At 39.1% G+C, this 24024-nt stretch overlaps 1 protein-coding gene across 2 annotated transcripts in view; it reads left to right on the top strand.

Annotated features, from left to right (window-relative positions):
* The window catches only part of LOC121921566 (SAP30 binding protein), a 107024-nt gene that overhangs the window by 40065 nt on the left and 42935 nt on the right, over positions 1-24024 (top strand). For both annotated transcript variants that reach the window (XM_042449812.1, XM_042449811.1), the window contains exons 4-5: positions 13739-13781; positions 22320-22408. In XM_042449812.1, coding sequence (XP_042305746.1) covers positions 13739-13781; positions 22320-22408 — 132 coding nt within the window. The remainder of the gene's footprint in view (positions 1-13738; positions 13782-22319; positions 22409-24024) is intronic.

Raw genomic sequence — 24024 nt, 5'->3', positions numbered from 1 at the left:
CTTATTCTGGCAATAACAGCTAAGTTTTTTTAACAGCCTTCGTTACCAAATTGTGAATATGATAACATTATCATATCATCAGCATAGAGCAATAGATAGTTCAGTAAAGAAGCACTCAAGACTTTCTCCCCAAGAATGATTATGGGTTGTATTGAGCTGAATAATACATGTCTGCTATATGCTCCATATTTAATTGACATAAATATGAAATATATGTTTCATCTCTAATCAACATAAATAGATTTCCAGGAGCATTTTAAGAAAAGAAAAACAATCACATTCCATCAATGTCCTCAAGTTTTCCTCTTGCGTTCCTTTTCTGCTTCATTTTATCTGTCTACACTTGATGAATTCATAGGTATAAATTTTGTCTATACAGTAGAAGAATTCAAAAGTACGGGACCCCATTATTATTATTAACATTACATGATAAATTACAGACATTTAAGAAGGGGGATTCACAGTTAAGTTGCCCTACCTTTAGAAATCTTTGAATTAAGAAATGAAGGTACTTTCCTTTGCTTTGAATAAATGGTACGTAACTCGATGCAGAATTTTGATTTTTAACAAACTCATTAAAAAGGGAACTGGGGTTTTGCTATTTGTGCAACATACGGTAGGCTAATATGAGAAACATGTATGTTATTGTTTATTTTGCATAATTATTCTTTCTTAGTCATGACCCAAGGGCAAGGAGCTGTGAGGCCCTGCTGGAAGAAGTACCTTGCCTCTGCCACTGAGAGATTCTGCATAATTTTGAACTTACTTTTACAGTCATAAATTAGCCTAGAAATTTGGGTTTTTTTTTAAAAATAGAATATGAGGTATTTTTTTATGATGATGAACATGTTGCTCAATAGTTAGTATCATTATTGCTCTAAAGGAATTCACTACTGAAATAGTTCCCCCATTTTAGAAAGTACAGTATCACAATCATGTATGTAAAACAAAAATAACTACTGAATGTATTGGAGATTCATGTCTGAACAAGTAAATGTAGAATACCCAGTACAAAGTGCCTCTCATCCAGAGGGCTCTCTTGAAGAATTCTGGTCATAGCTTTAGGAACATGGGTACAAGTAATTTAAGTGACATCAGCTTCTCTGTTTAAACCATTCAAGTAATGTTTATGAGGAAATAACTTTTTCCATGATTACTAGTCTAATTATGCTGATGTAAGTGACTCAGTAAACAGTGCCTTACCCAATAAAAGTGAACATTTGCCTCTTGTTTGTGTGTTTTAAAACACTTAATCCACTGGGGAGTGCCTTCAGCAAGAGACCACATTTCTTCCTCTTTCATTATTTAGTTGGAATGCTGCCATGTTGGAGTCTTGGATCTAAAGGCAGTATTATACTTGCAGACCAAAGCACTTGTTCCTGAACATAACTTTCAGTAATCCTCTTGCAAGTTGCAAACCAAGTTTATTTCTTACTATAACCTTGAGTTTATTCATTATTGGGCTTTAGTGATCTTGGTTGCTCCACTGTGAGATGCGGAGAGTTACAGAGCTGACTTGCCCATCCTTCCTTAATACCATTTCTAGCAGGATGCTTCCTGATATACAGTAAACTAAAAATTTGGGGTTGGAAGGCAGAACAGTTTAAAATACCTTAGGACTTGTGCCTCCCTTCCTATTTTGAAGTCAGTTTATTGAAACTTTATGATGCTGATTTCAGGTAATGATCCATTCTCATTTAACCTTCGGTTAGTTCTTCAAACAGTGGTCTCTAGAGGAGGTCTTTGTTCTCTGCCAACTTAACTGTCTCGTTAGGGATATAATCTCAGAAAACTACAGTTTCTTGTTTTTCCATATGCATTTACCTGTCATGGGTTCTCAAAGATGATCTCACTGCTCGTTTGGAAAATGTCATATGCAGCTTACTACAGTACATAGTATGTTATGTCTTGCTTTGCAAAACCTTATTTTCTCACACACATTTTTAATGCTAGTACCTGATCACTTCGTTCATGAAGAAAAGTCAGAGAGAGACCTGATTACTGCTTTCAATTAATTTTCTGTTTACTATCCAAAATAACTATTCTTGCTGCATGGAAACGTTAGGGCAAAGTGTAGATTGAGTAATACAGATTAGAGCAGGAGCTCTTTACCTGGGATCTGTCAATTGGCTTTGTAGATCAGTGAACTAGATGAATAAATAAACCCATTAGGGTTCCTCGGGCTTTATTTACAACATAGAGGAGGAGTGGGCAAAGTGCAGCCCATGGACTGTTTTTATATCCTCACAGGAGTCATTTATTTATTTATTTTGCTGCAAGATGCACAGAAATTATCTCTAGGGGATATAGACAGTGTTCCAAATGGTTAGAGCCCCCCTGGACACCACCTTTTGATGAAAATGAAAATTTGCTAAGGTTTTTCCCCAAAAAATATTTTGCTTCAAAATGCCCTCTAGGGCCCAAGAATGCCCAAATTATGCCCCCATGTCCCATAAAGGGTATTTGGGGGCAAAAACAAAACAAAACTCAGGAGCAATCCTCCAAGGTCTCTCAGGAGGCTAATGCAGCCCCCTAGTCTTCCACAGCTGCTCGCCCCCAGTATGGAGACTGGTCAGAGGCTACAGGTTGTCTACATGTGATATAAAGGAAATACATTCTTAAGTGTAGTGTTTACACAAAGAGCAATAGTGAATATATTTGCTCAATATTCTTCATGTTGAAGCAGAAAGAATTTTTTAGTAGGAAATGTATGTTGGTTTAGAATCAAGCAAATCTGTGCTTTTGTGTGATGCACATTTTTTGTACCTGGAAGTCATGAGGCCAGAGCATGAAGTCATGTAGGCACAAAAAGACCCACTTCTGAGTATTTTTCAACTGTGCAGTCTACAGCATTCAGAAAAGAAACATCCCCTTTGAAAGATTCTCTTCTACCGATTACTTGAAGGCCAAATCTTGTGCCAAGTACCAAATTCTGTTTTGATAGATCATGGAAAAAGGCCAATCCAGGTTTTTAACAGGAAGAACTCTCTCCATGTTCTTTTTTCTTTGCAGATGTTTGATTGAAAGGGCAAGAAAGGGTAAAGAGTGCAGCATAATTCAGACACTGTCTGCTGTGAATCAGTAGACAGTCTGACAGTTTGTTTTCTAATCTAGTCCATTTAGTTGCCAACCCAGAGGTAAGGTAAATGAATGGAGTAGAGGTTGTGGCAGCAGACTTTTCCAAAGTCATATTCCTGATCTGAGGATATTATTGCCACTTTTGCCCCCAGATCCCTTATCAAATTAGTCCTCCCAAGAACAATAATTGAACCAGTCTGTACACTGATCTATGATATTCCACAAGGGGGCTCAATTAGCTATACTGATTTAAATTTTATTACAATCATAAACAAAAACTTGAGGCAAAAAGCTCTTTTTCCCATCAGATCATGAGAAGTAGTTTTAATCTTGTCTGTTCTAATGAGGCTGCATGTGAGTACCACACATGCCTTGTTTTAAGAAGGACGTTGAAAAATTAGAGTATTTCCAGAAGAAGGCAGCCAAGATGGTGAGGGGTTTGGACACAAAGTCCTGTGTTTACCCTGGAAAAGAGATTATGAAGAGGAGATATAATGGCAGACTTCAAAACATTTGAAGGGTTGTCATATGAAAATGGCGTAAATTTGTTTTCTGTTGCTTCAGCTAGCAAGAGTAGAAACAATGGGTGGAAACTTGCAAGGAAGCAGGTAAAAGAGTAGGAGAAAGTTCCTGACAGTAAGCAGGGTCCAGCAGTGGAGGGCACTGTATTGAGAAATGACTGCTTTCCTTCTTGGATGGCTGTTCATCAGGGATGTAATAGCAGAAGCTTAATTCTGTGGTAGTGATGGAGCATGGGGGCAGGGACTGCTATGAGAATGGTTTGGGATTAGGCAAAATGTCCACCCAAATTGTTTTTGTGGATGTATCTGAGCCTTTGAAAATAGGTTGAAGCCTCCCATAGCATCATCTTGTTTAACATTGTTTTGTGTTTTTTAAACTGTTTTTCACATCCAAAAGTGGACCTCTGGTCAGTTCTATTTATTTGGTTGGGGTGTTTTTCTTTTTGGTTTCATTTGGGCTCTCCGAGAGGGGGACAGTCTCTGCATTGCCAAGAACAGAAGATTGCCTCCTGGGTCCACTGAAGATACCCACCCTTTGACTAGATGATCTCCAGGGACACTTCTATATACAGTGATTATGCTTTCTACCTAGTTCTTTAAAATCTACTAATAAAAGAGATGAAGCAATGATTCTCCTTAGGAGCTTTTAAACTACTTTTTAAAAAATAGCTTTTGTAAGCTGTTTGGAAGGTGAGACATATCCATGACATGCCTACCTGCTCTTCTTTTTCCAGTAGGGCAGGCTGCAACAAACCCCTGACTCCTTCAAGTGTTGAATGCCGCAGATTGTTCATGTGGGTGGAGTATGGCTTTCAGATGGGAGAAAAGGGTGTTTTCTGCCAGAAAAAGCTTTCTTCCCTAAATGCTGCTTGCTGAGATTGCTTCTGACTTGACCTAGCTGGACATATATTGCTGTTTCTTGATAGTTGACTTTCTTACATTTAAAAAAGTATGTGTTTTGTACATTCAGCATGTCTAAACCTATCAGAGGACCTAGTTTAAAAATAGTTGCTGAAAATAGTGAACTGTTATATCTTACACTATTTAGAAAGTTTACTTCTTTCCATGAGATAACTATTACTAGTTAATTTTAAGGGCTAATAGAGATTTATCAGATTCAGAGGGAGTTTATCAAATATGTCATTAAAAGTTTTCAAATAATAACCTGTACACATAAAACATATTTTTCTTATTCAGCAAATCACTCATGGGCTATTAACACAGATATTTGACAAATCTACAGAGGCTTGTAAAACTGTTGTTTGTTATGTGCCTTTCAATTTCAAAGTCATTTCAAAGTTATGACAACCCTAAGATTCTTCAGAAGGGGTTTGCCATTGCATCCTTTGAGGTTGAGAATGTGTGACTTGCCCAAGGTCACCCTGTGAGTTGACATGGCAGAATCAGGATTCAAACCCTGGTTCCCAGAGTTCTAGAGGTTATGCCTTGTGCAAAATGGTTGCACCAAAGCATACTCAAATAGAGAGGCAGCGGTCTCTCTCCCTTTGGATATGTGTATTAGGTATATGTAGGTTCTGGCCCACACTCAGATTAAGTTACCTTGACCTGCTGAATGAAAAGGGAGTTGTTCAGCCTGCCATTCTAGTGAGTATCTCTTTAGTTAATCGTAGTGAGAAGTGACTGCATTTGGCATCTCATATTAGTATGTTTAAGAACTCTTGTCTGTTTAAAAATTATTTAATCCAGTTGCCTTCTTTTCTGCCAAATTGTGTTTGCTTGGGTGCCTGCCATTCTTGTACAGTGAATTTGCACAGTGATTTTCTAGCATAAGTAAAAGGCAAGGGTAAAAATGTCTGGGGTTTTGTTGTTGCTTTTATTGTTTTAAGATCTTAAAGATTTGGATTTGAGGAGCTGACTCTTCTAATATTGTTATTCTTTCTTGTTTGCCACTAGGATAACATCTTTTTGTTCTCCTGCAAAATAAATATGGTTATCATGCAGGAATCGGGAAAATGGAATTTATTTTACAGAGATCTATGTGAATTTTCCCGTCTGTGCTTAGCAGAATCTACAAAGTAGCCTCATCAGCTTTCTGGCATTTCCCCAAGAGATATTTAGCTTTGGATCCTGAATTTGGTGTTTGGCCTGTAGCCTTGTCACAATGCTGGCAAACAGGATACATCCATAGGAAATGTTTTGGCCTTTCTCCCAGTATTTTCCTCCCACTCTCATTGTTGGAAAGGAAAACAAAACGTTTTGCTTTCCTTTTCTCCTTCCATGTAGATTGAAATCTGTTTAATATATGGATGTTGGTATATGCCAGATAGGTTTCTGTAGATTATTATTATTATTATTATTATTATCTTTTAGATGAAATGAAGCTGTCATTCATTTCATGCGTTTTCCAAATTCTCATGTATTTTTAGATTCTGGTTGGAGGTGTGTGTGTAAGTTCTACCTCCAGGTGCACCAAAGATTGGGAAACCATTTTCAACCCAAAAACTTCCCTTGATTCAACAGAGAACTGAGTAAAAGTGAATTCTACTGCAACTGTATTATACTTCCTGTAAGGAATAGACTGTGTGGCTTGCTCTTTCAGAGACAGTTTCAACCCAGTGTAATACAGGATGAGCTTGATTTAATTAGGTTACATGGGGGGGGGGGGGTAAACAACCTCCTCCCCCAAGGAATATGGACATATCCTGATATTTCTCACTCCTTGGTGTCTTCCAGCCTTTTGCATATATGTATTACAAAAAGTTAATGCGCCATATTTGGTCCAGTGATATAAAATTTGGCATTAAGGTTTGTTTCTTCCCCATTCACCTGTGAACTTATAATGAAGCAAAATTCTAGTAAAAGCTTTTATTACGGCAAAAATCAAATTGCTAGTCTCATCTAGCAATATGGTTCTACTTTAATTCAGAGTAACAGTTGGATATAGACCTATATATCCCCCTGGTGAGGATATTACTTAATTTTGCAAGTGTCTGCTTTTCATATATTGCAACTCACAATCTGAAACACATCGTTCTTTTGGAGGGATGAGGGGTGAGAAAAGTTTAATATTATTCTAGAGGCAAGTACATCAATCTGGCTTCACATGATCACGTTTCTTCTCATTACCCTTCAGTGAGCTGTTTTGAATAAGCATGGATAGAAATAACAATAGTAACATGATGCTTTTGATTTAGACATCTTTTCTCTTCATACAGATATGGAACTTTAGTACACACCATATGGCAACTATCTACACACTGGTCAAAGTAATTTCTGTATGCCACACCATAAATTGATTTTTTAAATACAACAGTATATTTGAAGTTATGGTTTCCTGTTGTTTCAATAACTCTTATTTCATGCATTAAGCAAGTTCAGTCATGAAACACTGGGTAGACTTACTGTGCAGTCAACAGAATTCATATCCTCTAGGCAAGGTGAGCACTTGATAGTTGATTTACTTAGGAGGACTGCTTTATATCACTGCACCATGAATGGCTCTGCTATGCCCCAGGGCTCTGAAAGCATAACTGGCTGGCTTTTCTTAGTTCTTCTGAAGATTATTTGGAAAGCATGAGGACAGAGAATATTACTAGGGCAGTTGTATGTGCATCTGCTACTTGTTCCTTGGTTAAATCTGCCCCCTGAACCAATGCATTTATCATAAAATACCACAAAAAGAAAGAACATTTGATACAGAAATTAACTTTTTTTTCTTGAAAAATGTAATCCAGAATATGTTTGAAAGGGAGGGAGAGACTGAGTGACTTCCTAAAACCACAGTAGTTGCATTTTTACATAGTGTTAACACATGTTTAGGGGCAGGCTTACTGCTCACCATAAAGAAAACAAAAATAATAAGCATGGAAGATCTACCTAGACAATGAGGAAATTGAAATAGTAAAAGGGTTCCTGTACCTTGGGTCAAATACTAGTCAGTATGGGGACTGCAGTCAAGAAATAATAAGAAGACTAGGATTGGGAAGGCAGTTATGAAAGAATTAGAAAAAAAATTAGAATTATACCAACCATTGTTTTCCCTCTGATCGTGTGTGGTTGCAAGAGCTGAACTGTGAGGAAAGTGTATAGGAGTAAGTATATCAATTTTTTCAAGATGTGGTGCTAGAGAAGAGTGCTGAGGATATCATGGTCAGCCAAAAAGAAACAAATGGGTCCTAGTACAGATCAACCCGGAAATCTTCCTGGAAGCCGAGATGATAAAGTTTAGGTTGTCATACTTTGGTCATGTCATGAAAAGGAATGACTCATGGGAAAAGACAACAATGGTAGGAAATGTGGAGGGATGCCATGCCTCTCAATAATAGCTCTGATGGGAAACCATAGAGGCAGTTATACCTTCATCCCTCTTTCTGTGTAAATATTAGAGGTACTGGAACTCACAATGTTGAAAATAAACATTTCCCCTCAAAATATTAATTTATTGTATATTCAAACCTTAGTGATAATCCTAACAATTAATCAGCTCAATTCTTTCAAATAAACAATTAAAGCAACTTTAGCCAGGTTTCAGTCCTATTTGAAAGGTGTCTGGCTGTTTTGGAGTGCTATTATTCCCTAAAGATAATGTGGAATCTTATGGTGAATCTCAGTTACCTATATCAGAATGGGGAAGTGTGGTCTGCTTGACCTTCAGGACCACTTTTGTAGCTACTCCACCAAAAATTCTTATCAGCCCCCCCCCCCCCCAGTTGCCTCAAAACGCATTTATACACTAGAGTAGATCTAATGAGGGTAGCTTGGTCAAATCAGTCAATTAAAGGGGGAAGTCTTCATTTAACAAAGAACTGGAAGCTGAGTTCCAGCTTGCTGCTGCATGTCTTTGAGTCATTTCTGACATGTGGTGACTCTAAGGCAAACCTATCATAGGGTTTTCTTGGCAAGATTTGTTCAAAAGAGGTTTGTCATTGCCATCCCCTACGGCTGAGAGCTTGTGACGTGCCTAAGGTCACCCTGTGGGTTCCATGGCCAAGTGGGGAATTGAACCCTAGTTTCCAGAGTCATAGTCCAGCACTCAAAACACTACACCATACTGACTCATTAACACCAGTCCTGGGCCCAATAGATTATTTCCCAATCTGAGCATCTCCAAGTTTTAGATCCACAGGGGAAGGCTTTTGCTCAGTCCCACCATCTTCACAGGGACATTTCATGAAAACATTTGTTGTGTGCCTTCGAGTCGTTTCCAACTTTTGGCAACTCTGAGATGAGCCTATTACTGTACTGGGTTTCTTGGCAAGATTTGGTCAGAGCAGCATTTGCCTCTGCCTCCCTCTGAGTCTTGTCTAAAGTGACCTTAGACCATGGGTGAGTGAGGATTCGAACCCAGGAGGGAGCATTCTCAGCAGCTGCTCTCACACTGGAAGTCTCTGCCATGGCAAGTTAGATTGATTATTCTCATTCCACTGGCAGGCAAAGCTCTTCTGTTTACTCAGGCCTTTGAGTGTTAATTGCCTGTTAGCAACGGCTCTTCTAACTAATGTGTTGTACTTTTATCATTTTAGCAGCCTTTAAAAACTGTTTCACATTACTGTTTTTAGTATGATTGTTTATTTGTTTTGAACTTTTGTGTGAACCATTGTTTTAATTTTACAGTACAACCCTGTATACATGAGACCAGTACCTGTGGTTTTACTTATTCTGAAAAAATATGTTCTCAAGGCATTTTCTAGGTTTTCCAGCACAATTCCATGGCATACTTCTCAGTGGTTGACCATAGAGTCATGCTGGAGGACCTAGAGATTCCTAAAAAGGTTTTCTCTCTAGGCATTTCTAGGTCCTCCAGTTGAATTCTGTGGTATGCTTTCAGTGGAAGTTGTTCATTTCAATAGGGTTCACTATTCACAGTTTCACATTTGCATGGTAAGTCTAGGAATGTATCTCCTGTGGAAGCTGGGATATTTTAACTAATATTGTAACCTGCTTTTTTTCCTATGAAAGTCAAGATGGTCCATATAGATTCCTAAGCAGACTCTTTTCAGAGCAAATGACTGTAGACTTGCAAAGTGTCAGCAGTGTTGCTGCAACATGTACTTCACACAGTGCCTTGGGATCTTGAGAGTGATCTCTCTCTAGCTCAGCAAGGCTTACTATAGAGTAAGCACACATAAGATTTGACTCTCTTTAAGTAAAAAGATTTAACAGTGGCATAAATCAAATTCCTTTTCTCAACTAAAATAGGGCCCTTGAAGCAAAAGGGCCATTGAGTAGTTGATTCAGCAGGTCTGTTATTGAGTAGTTGATTCAGCAGGTCTGCTCTAGCTGGGACATTTTGGTCACTGTCCATACATGCAACAGCAATAAAAACTGAAAAATCCCAAGGCACTTTGCTTCCTGTCTGGTCAGGCTCCGATTTGTGAACTTGGAACATTCTGTCTCCAGTGAGATAACTAGGTGGTCTCACTGGTGGCTTAAAATCCCTTAGTGGGTCTTGGGCTATTGCCTTCCTTGGTGAAAGTTTTCAAAACAGAAAACAGGAAGGAGATGAGCTGCACATGCTCTGAGGTGGTCAACTCTTTCTTCCTTTTTTAAAATAGCCCAACGCACTTTGCCCTGTATGAGAAAAGGCCTTCTTCAGAAATCACTGGAGTTGAGAACACTCCCCAAAGCAAAGGACATTGGAAAGTGTTCTTAACTCCAGTGATTTCTGCTGAAGACCCATGAAGAAGGCTTTTGTCATATAGGCCAAAACACACTGGGTTATTTTTTTAAAAATGAGTAAACAATATACCATCTCAGAGTACAATGAGCTTGTTTTCTTACTGTTCTCTGTTTTTAACATGCTTTTTAGTACTCTCTTCACTACCACAAAGATTTCAAAACCACTGTACTGTATTAGTATGCAATGTTGCAGTGTTACCAGCATTTTGTCTGTCTTCTATTTCATGCATAATGAATATTTTGGACAGCATTGTTTCTGAAAAAAGTTACAGGAATGTCTAGAATGTTCTATTATTATTATTATTATTATTATTATTATTATTAAAAATCTCCCATATTTTAGATCTGAATATTTTTTCTTCTGACTAGATCCTAAAATGTCACATGACTTAACATGTATAACTTAGTTAAAATTTGCATTCGCTTGTAAAGGGAAACATTTGTTAGGCTTGGTTCCACCATTTAAATGAGCAGTACTCTGATCATTCAACACTGCTCCTGAAGAAAGCAGGGAGACAATTTTTGCTGATTTCCCCTGCAGCCTTCCCAAAAGATACACTCTAGATTTGCAGGACACTACAAGACAATCTGACTGTATGCAGAACAGGAAAATGGCAAAAGAGGAAATACTTCCACAGTACATTAACAGTTTCCAGTGGATCTCAATCCTTTTTACAAACTGAAGGAAAGAACAAACGGGAACCAACTTAATACTTAGATACTGTGTGCATTTATATATGAGAGTAAGGGTATGCTCACATGTGGTACTGTCATCTGAGACAAAGCATTCCTGCTAGTATGAATGGGGAATGCCTTTTCTAAGAGTATGCTTAGCCCATCAATTAAAAATCAAGCACTTATGAAGAAAAACTTAAGGAGCTGGGTATCTTTAGCCTGAAGAAAAGATGGTTAAGAGGTGGTATGATAGCCCTGTTTAAGTATTTGAAGAGGTGTCACATTGAGGATGGAGCAAGCTTATTTTTTGCTGCTCCAGAGAACAGGACCCAGAACAATTGATGCAAGCTACAGGAAAAGAGATTCCACCTCAACATTAGGAAGAACTCCCTGACAGTAAGGGCTATTCTACAGTGGAACACACTCCCTCAGAGAGTGGTGGAATCTCCCTCCTTGGAGGTCTTTAAACAGAAGCTGGATGGCCATATGTCAGGTATACTTTGAGAGTTCCTGCATGGTAGAGGGTTGGACTGGATGGCCCTTGTGGTCTCTTCCAACCCTGTGATTCTATGATTCTACTAGATGACTAATGCTTACAATTTATGGCAATATATTGTTATGTTGTAATGATATTTATTTTTTTGGTGGTCTAAGGCTATATTTATATTGCTGAACTAATTCACCCTGACACGACTTTTAACTACCATGGCTCAATGCTGTGTAGTTCTTGGAACTGTATTTTGTTGTGGCACCAGAACTCTCTGTCAGAGAAGGTTCAGTGTCTCACAAAACTACAATTCCCATAATTTCATAGCATTGAACTATGGCAGTTAAAGTGGTGTCAGACTGTATTATTTCTGCAATGCAGATACAGGCTGAGTCAGGAGCAAATTCTGTGAATGGTTGTTTTTTACCATCCTAAAGACCAATCAGGTTGTATCACTTCTCGTTTGTTTGTTTTTTAAAAAGGCTTTTTTATGGCCAGAAATGGCCCAGAAGGGGGGAAATATGGTTTAGAGTACAGATTGTGCATACCAGGGGATAGGTTAACAAGAATAGGATTCCTAAGTACTCTAGGAGATGCATGGCCCAGCATTTGAGTCACTGGCATATTTGCTTCCCATCCAGTATTATATCATGTCTGCTGCCATATATGAGTAATCATAATTTTATTGATTGAGTATATTTGTATATAGCATTTCTATCATATTTAAAATAAAGACAAACAGCATAAAAAGTGTATGTTTCTCCTGAAATAATATATGTTTATCTTTCCTTGGGAATTCGATTGTATAGGTGGAATGATCATTTTGACCATTTTATTTGGACCCTTTTTTCCTGCAGAAAGTTTAACTGAGCAGTTACTCTTGGATTTACATGGAAAAACAATCCTTAGGAAGAAATGGACCACTTTGCTGCAGTTTAGTATAAAAGGATACAGTTGTTCTCTAGCCAGCTGGCTACCAGCAAATGAGGGTGCCCCCTTTTTCTCTTTACTATGTACTTTCTTTTGTCAAACAACCATGGTCTTGTGTTTTTTATGACCCAAGCATTCTTGCTACCACTCCACTGTGTTCTTTAAGCAAAAGCCACTTTGCTGTTACCAGTGGCACAAAAAAACATGAGCTCTTTATCCCTCAGAGACTCTTTAGAGAAATGTACATCACCATCCTAGATTTGTCTGAACAGATTTCCACACTAGCTTACTGAACCTTGGCCTTCTCCAAAGCCCCTGGTTTCCCAACCTGAAATAAAAATGGAAGCATAAGTAGCACAGTTACACTGCTAGGCAACTAGTAGGCAGCATTTGTCTATTTGAATGAATAGCTTCAGTGTTTGTGGAACTGTGGGTATCTGGGCAAAGTCTTGACAAATTAGAAAAGGCTTGGTGGGAAAAGAAAGGATGGAGCCAGAATGCTATTGCTCTCAGTGTCTGGTTTCTTTTGTTTGGGGTTAATTTAATGAGAATTTGTGCTCCTTGATGTTTGCCCTTTCTCTTTGTTTGCCTTGCTTCCTGACACTTTTGATATCACAGGCTCTGTACTGGCTGGCATAATCCCTCAGGAGAACCCCAACTAAATCTATCCCTCTCAAGGCTTCCTTGACCTGTAGGGCTCTTCATATATGAGACTACAGTGCTATTGACAGTCACTCTTAATCTCCTCTAAAGGAAATTAGTCCACAGCTCTATGTGTTTTAATGTACTTTGAAATTTACTTCCTTTGAATAGCTCTTTTACTCACCCTGACAAATGCATAATGCTTCTGCAAAAAAAAAAAGTGTACAGACAACTTCTTACTCAATAAGAATTCTAATCTTACTGTGAGGTTCTTTTATCATTTTTATGCCCACAATGACCCTCCTTTCAAATGACTAATAGTTTTGTCATTATTCATATTGTAACATTCAGCCTATTCATGCTTTGACAATGGAAGTCTCTTATGTGGCATTTGCCCATATGTCATATGTTTAACTTTTCAATGAGCAGTGCTTTAAGTTATTGGTGTCAGATTGCTCTAAGCACTACTTTCTTACAGTAGAGCTACTTCTCTGACAGCACAGGTTTTGATTGCTAGTAATAGCATGGCTATTAGCTACTATATATGGCCTGTTTATATTTTAGCACATCTACAGTTTGCCCAATCGTACTCTGAAAATTACATCTCTGAAACATGTATAGTATAAGTCTCTCTTTATAATATAAAGTATTTTTATGGGAGCCTTCAAACTGGTGGAGCTGGAGGATGCTAGATTGGAGAAGCCTAACATACCATAGACCTGGCCATACATAAGTTTGTACTGATAATTTTGTTTATTTCTCTCAGGACTTTTCAGAGCTGGAGAAGCGAGATCCTCAGGAACTAGTTGGTGAGTATAGGTTATTGTTCAGTTTATTTAAAGCATTTATGTATCGCTCCTCAACCACCAGGGCCCCAAGACAATGTAGATTTAATAAAAATATTTCAAGTGTGAAGCACACAAATAAAAATATTTCACAATAGACTAAAACAACTCTTTACAAATAATTTTAAAAGCAAAGTGCAAACAGAGCCAAAGTATAAGCAGAAATATGGCATACGTATGTATTCTTGTCCATTTAAATCTTAAATCTTTGGACTGTATGGCCCTTGTGGTTCCTTCAAACACTGTGGTTCTATGAAGGAAGCCAAGACACATTGACTATTGTTTTTGAGACTGTGTATAAATAGTCTCACCTTCTGAGCTACCACTCTCAGTAATTTCTGGATTGAGACAAAAGTCCTTACCCTTTCACTTGATGTAGCATGACTACTTCAGAATGTAATACATCAAAAGATGGAGAAAACTGAAGCTGGCAAGAAGCAAAAAAGACGTCATGGTGCAGGAAGTTTGGCAGAATTCCAGATTGCATTCTTGAATCAAATTCTGTATTCTGCCACATTTGAATGTTCCTTTCCATCACCAAATCCCAAATTGGCTTAGAAATCATTTTGAGGAATAAAGACCAGGTAGGAATACACTCATCCCTCCATATTTGTGGCTTTGATATTTGCAGATTTAATTATTCACGGATTTTATTATTATTTTCTCTCTAGGAATATCTAGGTCCTCGAGTACAACTCTGTGGTCAACTTTAATTAAAAGTTGCACTGAATCCTAGAGATTCCTAGAGAGACTATTCTACTAGGCATTTGTTGCTCCTCCAGGGAAGTTCTATGGTCAGTGTCTGTTGGACATTGACCACGGAGGTGCACTGGAGGACCTAGAGATTCCTAAAGAGGTGTCCTCTCAGGAAAAAAATGGTGCTTTTGTTATTTGCGGTTGTTTCCATATTCACGGGGTCTTGTGCCCCTAACTAGTGAATATGGAGGGACAAATGTATATACACACATTGTCTTCAGCATTTATTCATTATTCTGATTATTTCATGATCCAATTTTTTTTAAAAAAAGAAAAGAAAACAGAAGTTATTGAGAAAAGATGGTGGGGGGGGGGGGAATGTGTGTGTCCCCAGAAAATCTTTGTGTTGTTCCTCATCCAGTTTCACATCTCTGTCTGCATTCTTCAGCCCACAAACACGCCAGTTAACTGTAGTACCCTTTCAAAGTTGGATGACTCCATCACATTGATGCCTTGTAGACTTTCATACAGTAATGCTGTTGCCAGGAAATAATGAAAACCCACTTTCCTAGGCATGGAACTACATCTGTTTAGGTCTAAAGAGAATTCAAGTCATAAGTCATGCTGCATTTCCTGCCCATTTCAGGGTACTGTTTGTACTGTTTGCACACTTGGTAGTGCATCAGCCATATCAAATCTGTAAACTATGTTCACTTTGGAAAGGATTGCCATTATCCAATTCCTTAATAATATAAAAAAATGTCAGTCAAATCTATATAATCTATAGATATTAACAGAACAGAATACAAACCCTGAAATTCAATAACAGAACTAAAGTTCTGTCCAAATAACTCTCAATCCACCCTTTTCTCCTTTACCAATGAACTCACCAACTAATTTGTCACCCCAAGACATTTTGCAGTGTTCCAGGACTACCAGTCATCCAAACATGCATGTGTACATCCTTTTTCTTCCTACACTAGTTCTGCTGCTTTCCCCATAAAGTTTATCAGAGAAGTCATTTTCTCTCTCTCTCTCTCTCTCTTTTTTTAACAACCTCTTTACTGGGTGATTGGACACATTGCATCTTAATTCCCTGAGAAACTTCTATATCAGGATCCCCAAAGAGAGACAAAGTAGTACAAAGGAGAAAGCAATCAGAATCTCCCATCCCTTCCCTTCATTTCAACAAAGGGGGTCCAAACATGCTCACCTCTTGTTCTTAGGGGAAAGAATTGAATTTAGCACCTGATGATGGAAATCTTTGTTGCTGCTTTTACAGGGGAAAGAAAGTCCCCTTCATTAGTTCTGTCTTAGCCTTATTCTCAAGATTAGGGGAAATTCTTAGTTTCAGTTTGCTTTCTGTAAAGTGTGTGTTCTTTTGTGGTAGTTATTTTTTTGATTGGCCACATCCCCATCTTGGAAGTTATCACCAACACCTTCTCAAATCCATAAGTGACCAAAGGTTTTAGTAGTAGAATGTGACATGTTTCAAACAGATAGCCAAATGATAGTCTTTTCATCATAAAAAGGAATCGTGTGGGTATCAAGAAGGAATCTAGCACCTTTAAGACAAACTGATGTATAGTTACCATATTACACTCTAAGCCCCTCTCCTCCAACCACATAAATGCTGATATACCTGTGGTTCTATCAGTGCATCTGAAGCAATGGATTAGATCAGGGGTCGGCAACCCCCGGCCCACGGGCCGGATCCAGCCCAGCGAGGCGGCAGGACCGGCCCCAGCCCGGTCCTGCCACCACCAAGGCTGCCGCCGCTTAGAGATGGCATATCCCTAATGCGGAGAGAGAGGCCTGGGGCTGCAAGGGCCATGGGGGAGCCCGCCGAGGTGGCAGGCTGCTTCCGCGGACTCCTTCTCAGCCCTTGCGGCCCCAGGCCTCCCTCCGGAGAGAGGCCTGGGGCTGCAAGGGCTGTGGGGGAGCCCGCCGAGGCGGCAGGCCGCTTCCGCAGGCTCCTTCTTGGCCCATGTAGCCCCAGGCCTCCCTCCGGAGAGAGAGGCCTGGGGCCGCGAGGGCCGTGGAGGAGCCCAGGAGGCGGCCTGCCCAAGCCCTTCCCTTCAGCCGAAGGGAAGAGCCTGAGATGGGTGCCCAAGCCCTTCCCTTCGGCCGAAAGCTCCGCCCCCAGCATGCGGCTCTGCCCCAGAGGGTGGAAGCTCCACCCCCGGCTTCAGCCCCCCAGTCGTCTGAGGGACAGCAACCCGGCCCCCGGCTCAAAAAGGTTGCCTACCCCTGGATTAGATCCATAAAAGCTCAAGCCAGAATTAGTGAATATTTCTTAATGGTGCTACTGGATTCCTTCTTTCATTTCCCTTTTTAGAATGTGGCATGTCACAGAGTTCCATTAAGTGTTTTAAACATGCTAGATTCAAACTGCCAAGTGCCATACAGTGATCTGAACAGATCAAGTCTGCTTCACGTCAGAGTAATTTGCTTATAAAAGCCCATTTTGTGGAACCCCAGGTTGGTCTGCAGTAGTAAGACTCCCCGCCTTATCTGATGGATTAGGGAGAGTGGAGCACTGTCATAAAGTAGAAAAGTGGAACCCAGGATTTTTTTAAGCTTGCATATGCATTTTGGCCACCAAAAAACATAACACACTATATATCACTTTAAAATGAGTGCAAAAGCTTAATAACTAGATAGATAGACAGACAGACAGACTTCAGTTACTGACTGAATTAATTAAATTAAAACTCTCTGGAAGATTTTTAAGAAACACTATTCCAAGGAAAGGTTCAGAGTTTATGAAGCAATAAAGAAAAAATGTATTTGATTTGGGAGAAAAACTTGGTCCTGTTGATTGGCAGGCAATATGAGTTCAGATGACAAAATCTTTGGGTTAGTCTTACAATATAAGACAGAAAGACTAAAATGTACTATAGCAGCAGTATAGGTTGTGCTTCCCTTATTCAAAATGCTTAGGACCAGAAATGTTTTGGCTTTTGGAGTTTTTCAGATTTTGGAATATTTGCATATCTTGCATATGAGATATCATGGGGATGGGACCAAAATCTAAACAGAAAATTCATTTATGTTGCATATACACATTATACACATAGCCTGAATTTTGTGCATGAAACAAAGTTTATGTACAGTGAACCATTAGAAATCAAAGGTGTCAGTAATCTCAACCAGCCATGTGGACAGTTTTAGATTTTGGATTTCAGAATTCCAAATAAGAGATACTCAACCTGGACAGTTATGCTGGCTATTTGCCGTAATAAATGAAATGAATGAAGCTGGACAGCAGCCTAGTCTTACAAGAACAGAAAATGATGGCATTCTCTGAAGATGCCAGCCACAGATGCAGGCAAAACATCAGGAATAAACTCTTCTAGAACATGGCCATATAGCCTGAAAAACCCACAAAAACTCATGATGTTGTTGTTGTTTTCTTTTGTTTTTTTAGGGAGCCTGCTTAGAAAATGGAAATTTGTACAATTTGCGATTAAGTTTTTCTAGGCAGGATAGATTTTTTGTACTGCTGATTCCTTCCAATTCATGTATGCTTCCTGTGGCCTCATTTGCCTTAGTCAAACCCTGAATCTAAACCATAGCTGCAAGGTATGGATAATTATTTACTTCAGAAGGCAGTGGCTGGGTGTGCCTGCAGTGGTGAATCATACCTATAGTCAACTTCCTGCATTCCCAGTGTGGTGTTCTTTAGGCGGGAAGCCACAAATGCCCACACCCGATCAAACGTTGCAGCCAGTCTTGCTACACCTGACTTGCGCAACAGTGAAGTTTAATTTTTGCAGAAATAACAGGATGCAGAATGCATAACATCCACAAATATGTCCTAGCAGTGGATATTTATTATGCTTACAGAAGGAGGGGAAGATGGTGAAGACAGTAGATGTAACAAACGTAGATTTCCTAGTTTGTAATGAAATGTCTGGTGCTCATGCCTTCCAGTCACTTTAGTTACAGTAATGCTTATAAAGGAAACTGATGCTTGTCATTTTTGTGTAGTACTAAGCAGAATCCCACTGCTTTGGTTTCATGGTAAAGTTTGCATCTCAAGAGAACAATGGTAACTACCAAGTGAGCTCGGAATAAAAAAATAACAGTCTTTTTCTATTCTGTTGTTTCTTTACTTTGTCTCCTTTCATATCTGTTTGATCTCTTTTGTTTCCTTTATCTCAAGAAGTGCATTCCTTCCAACCATTTCCTCTTCAGTACCTATCCAGAGAAAAGTTGATGTGTTTTCTTATAATAACTAAGAGAGAATGAGAGTGAAGTGAAAAGTACGCACAGCTCAATGTCCAAATCTTCAAACATCTGTCAAATAAAACTGAGGTTTCAGGGGAGTCTGTCTTATATAAGATGCTTTCTTTTGCATGTTGAGCTCCAGCATGCTCAATACTTGGAGAAGTCAAGATTTCCACATTTCAGCTAAAAAAAACTGCTGCAAAGAAGCCGGATTACATGAAATACCTTGTTTGGAAAGCATCCAGAAGGATCCAGTGAAACCCAATACAAATGATTACAGGAAAGCTGTATATGTGGCTTACTCATAAAAGCCATTCTTCCAATATGCTGTTTCTATGCCAGTTTTCTTGACCTTTTATTGTCCATCACTGTCTTATGCAGGATGATGTTAAATACTTCAACTGCCTAATAAGGAGCATTAAGAAAATCCAAAGCTCTAATATAATTGCTTGGATAGGCTTGAACGTATTTATTTCTTATATATTTTGGGCAAGGCTGGAGCAATCTATTTACTGTTCTGCTCTCACACAAATTCCATGTACAACTACTTCCTTTACCCTTTTCTCAAATGTCTTGCCTCCACTGTAACTAAACATAGTTCACTTTTGTCCTTGCTCTCCCCACCACCACCAGCAGCAGCTGATAGTTGTAAAGTTCTTAATTTGTAACAATCTCCTCCCTCCAGTAGCTTTGTAACCTGTAACAAGCCCATCGCTTGTTGTCAAGGGGTGCTGGAGCCAGACACTGTTTCTCGGGGGATGTTGGCAAGATTTCTGTTCTTCAGAGAAGCACATTCTCTGTAAATGCCAAAGGACATTTCTTTGTTACTTGTGACTGCAAGAGAATTTAATTCTAAAAGCATCCTGTTGGAGCAGCATGCTGCAAGAGGGGAGGGGAGTTGCCCAATCATAGAATCGCTGCCACTCAGAGCAGGCAGAAGAACTGAAAATGGTTCAGCTGTTTGCCTCTTTATCCCCATGAATGTGCATATAACAAGCACCAACAGGGGGGAAAAAACCCAGAAGCAGATAAATATTCTGCTTTGGACATTTTATTTATGCATATTAGTAGACTTCATTCTCCATCGGAAGACTCACAGAAGACAGTCATATAGGAGGCAGAAAAATGGAGGTCTCTGGACCACTTCCTCATCTACTGACAGAGACAGATGCTCAGTGGATGTTAAGTGAAATTGTACAGAGTATGTAACAACTTACAAACCATAATACATGTCTAGTGTTATGGAAAACAAAATTTCTGCCAGAAGAATTATGATGTTTATTATGTAAAACTATACAACCCAGAAAGTAGGAAGGTTCAACAGTAAAGGTAATGTTGTTAAAAATGACAGACTGCAGTGGAAAAGGATTTTCCTTTTTTCTACATTGATTGCTTCTATTACCCTCTGTGCTTTTTAAATAGCAGTCTGCTTTAAAATTCGGAATAAAGCATTTGTTCATAAATAGCATATTGTCTGAGCTTTTCAGACCAAAACAGAATAGAGCCTACTGCCAAGGAAAGAACTAAAGTATGGTACTCGGTGTTGTCTTGAAGTAATATCCCAAAAGAAGCCGCCTTTCCCTGTACTTGTACCTCTAACAATACACATTCATTTAAAACTAATACAGTACTTGGACACTGCTGGATATTGGTCAAGTCATGCCCTCATTTTTGTAGTGGGGATAACATCTTTTTAAAAGGAATGAACAACATACAGCAGATAGTCTGCATGAAAGCTCTGCTTGAGCATTATGCAAAACCTTGATAAATGTAGCTTGTCCCATTTGAAAATTTGAATACAGTATATGCTAAACTTTGTCCATGATTATAAAGGCACATTTTGGATATACAACAATGCCAAGTTCTTGGTCATCAGAGTTAAGGGAAATAGGAAACAGGCAAAGGGACATTTATCACATTTCTCAATCCTCAAAGTGGTATTTCTTGAAAACAGACTTGTGAGAAAGTCATGGATATTTGTTTTGGAGTTTAAACCTGGTTTCAGATGAGCTAGTAAGATTGCTTTCCACAAAAATGGAGAGTGCATACAGTTCTTCATCTGTCAGATAACTTTTACTGCAGAAGTACATGAAACAATGATAAATGCATGTGACTATCCATTTACTTTAATAAAACTCATCTGGTTTTTTGTGGGGTTTATAAGCTCACTGAAGCGGTAATGGGCTGGATGAGGAAAAACAAACTCAAGCTGAATCCAGACAAAACGGAGGTACTTACAGTAGGGGCCCCCAAACCAGGTACTGTATACGGTTGCAACCTCCAGTCCTAGATGGGGTCACGCTCTCCACAAAGGACTTTGTTCGCAGTCTGGGGGTGCTCCTAGACCCGTCGCTTCGCATGAGAAATCAGGTGAATGCGACAATCAGGAGTGCCTGCTATCAGCTTCGGCTGATACGCCAGCTGCGCCCTTTCCTGGAAGTAAAGGACCTAGAAACTGTTGTACATTCACTGGTAACCTCACAACTTGATTTCTGTAACGTGCTCTACATGGGGCTACCCTTGTGCCAAGTCCGGAAACTTCAACTAGTGCAAAATATGGCAGCCAGGCTGGTCACCGGAAAAACTAGGAGTGACCGAATTACACCCATCCTAAAATCTCTTCACTGGCTGCCTGTTAGTTTCCGGGCACAGTACAAGGTGTTGGTTATAACCTTTAAAGCCGTACATGGCTTGGGTCCAACCTATTTAAGGGATCGCCTGCTTCCATATAATCCACCCCGCACCCTCAGGTCCTCTGGGAGGAATCTATTGCAGCCTTTAAAACCAGACTAACTGCTACCTCCCAGAGGGCCTTCTCTGCAATTGCTCCCAAACTATGTAATGGCCTGCCAGACGAGATCCGTCAAACTGCCAGCTTAGACAGCTTTAAAAAAGCTGTCAAGACGGATCTCTTCCAGCAGGCCTTTCCTGAATAAAATACCCGGCCACAGAATGACTGCCCCCACATCATGGATTAGCCCACCACTCTGTCCTTGTTATATTTTTATTGTGTTTTTTAATTGTGTTTTTAATAGATATTTTAATTGTACATGTTTAATCCTGTTTTAAGGGGGGGAATTTGGGACATTAATTTTGTAAATGTGGATTTTAATATGTTGTGAGCCGCTTTGATTGTCTTGTAACAGAAAAGCGGGATATAAATAAAAGTTTTATTTATTATTATTTACTGAAGCACTTTTATGTGAGTCAGTTGTTGCTTCTTTTTATAAACTGGTGCTAGAAATACATGGTAGAAAATGTGGGATAAGTTTTATTTTTCCAAAATAGAAGCCTTAGATTTATCTATATAGGTAGGCGCATTGGACTGGTACAGGGTAGTTGTAAGTTTCGCAAACTGTCTAGTTTCTTGCACATCTTCCAATGCCTGTAGTTCTCCAACTTCAGAAACGGCTAACAACTTTGGATTATCAGTATCTAAGATCAGAATGCCACTGTTATAAAATCAAATTGATGTTTATTGACTTAATTGAATCAAGTTTCTATCAGGTTTATTGAAACGGCTTTCTCTAATCTCTAATGCTACATATTGATCAAAAGACCTTCTACTTTCAGCCTCCTTCTCTGAACGAGTAAGGAACATGTCACCGGATGAGATTAAAATCCCCCCAGACCCCCCAGGCAGATGTTCCAATCACCTTCAGGTGAGCATCTTCTTTTGTCATTACCTTACCTAAAATATCAAAATTTCTGCAACATGTTGCTATCTTGACTATAGCTTACCGTTCCACAGAGGTTGCTTATGTCTTTCACTATTTCCTTATTTCAACCTGCCTTGCAAATAATTTCTGAATTTACATGTTCACTTTCTCAGATCAACTAACGCCATTTATTTCAGTTCTATAAATGACATATATTTTGCTGTGCAGAACAAGAAAACTCATAATCCAAGCCCATGAATTGCTTGCACTGACTTTTTTTTTTAAATATTCCCAAATTGATTTTAAAATCTCATTGGGTCTGTGATGCATGGTGGCCCATCTTTAACAATGCTGTTGCACTGTTAGGTATTTATTCTATTTCCAAGCCACTCTTGCCCTTTTTAGTGTTAAAAAAGAAGAATCTAATGGATTATAACATGATCCTCTGATTCAGTATTGCCATGAAAGTTCCATGATGGAAAAATAAGCAGATTTGCAGCTAAGGGAAGTACACACACACACACACACACACACACACACAGAGAGAGAGACAGACAGACAACATTTTATCCCCACCCGACCCCCAGGTTTGGAAATCAGGAAGGGTGGGGGCAGCAAAACCATTGCATTTTGTAGCAGGTTTGGCCTATTTTTTGGCACTTGTGGGCAAAAAAAAAAAAAAAAGCCTGGAGAGAGTCTGGGAGCTTGCAGGGAGTGTCCTCATGGACAGCAAAGGATGCCAGGAAAAGGATTTCTGGGCCTTGCTTTTGTTATATCTGCATCCCAGCCATAATCCTGGCTAAGGACCTCTCACTGTCCTACACTAGTAAGCATGTTTAATTTGAGCTTTATAACAGCTATTGAATTATACACAAGCAAGATGTTATCTTGATTTTAACAGTATACTAAACAAGAGTTAGTTCTCTTCTCATTACATTTGCCTGGTTCAAAGCCATGCTTCACAAGTTTATACCCCAACTGAGACTTCAAACTCTTGCAAAAACTGTAGTTGTACTGTACACAATGAATACTATAATCTAAGGCTATAAAGCTGTATCGTTTCCTAACTAACAACCCAGCATGTTGTCTGGAACTGAATGTCCTCCAGGATACGATCCTTTGTGTGCGCTCTCTAATTGAATTTTTGGGTATGTGGGGATAGAAGCCTGATATGGCTCTGTTTACAGCTATATAGCACCGAGTATGACCCTGAATGAAAAAAGTACATGTGCTGTCAGAACAGTAGTATTTGTGTTTTTAAAACTTGCAAGTTTTTCTGATTATAGAGGGGAAAAACATCTGCAGTTTCTGCTGACTACTAGAAATCTGTGGTGAGATAGAGTATGATTCAAAAATGAACACCATGATGAATTTTGCTGTCCTGCACCTAGGTCTCATCATTAAGATATCACATTATGTATATGCAAGTATTCCTGCCTTTAAATATCTCTTGCTGTCTCTGAGTTTGATTTTTATTCCCATGTCTATTGCCCATCTTCCCCAAAACTTCAGTTTTAGAAACTCTAATGTCTCAGAATTACATGTAACAGAAAGTATATGTGTGGGCGCAAGCTACAGATTTTATTCTGTTATCTCAGGCATTGTAAACTGTAGTTTAA

The sequence above is a fragment of the Sceloporus undulatus genome, chromosome 2 (genome assembly GCF_019175285.1).
Source record: "Sceloporus undulatus isolate JIND9_A2432 ecotype Alabama chromosome 2, SceUnd_v1.1, whole genome shotgun sequence".
Taxonomy (NCBI): domain Eukaryota; kingdom Metazoa; phylum Chordata; class Lepidosauria; order Squamata; family Phrynosomatidae; genus Sceloporus; species Sceloporus undulatus.
Note: the sequence above shows the minus strand (reverse complement) of the source record. Positions and strands in the feature narration are given on the sequence as shown.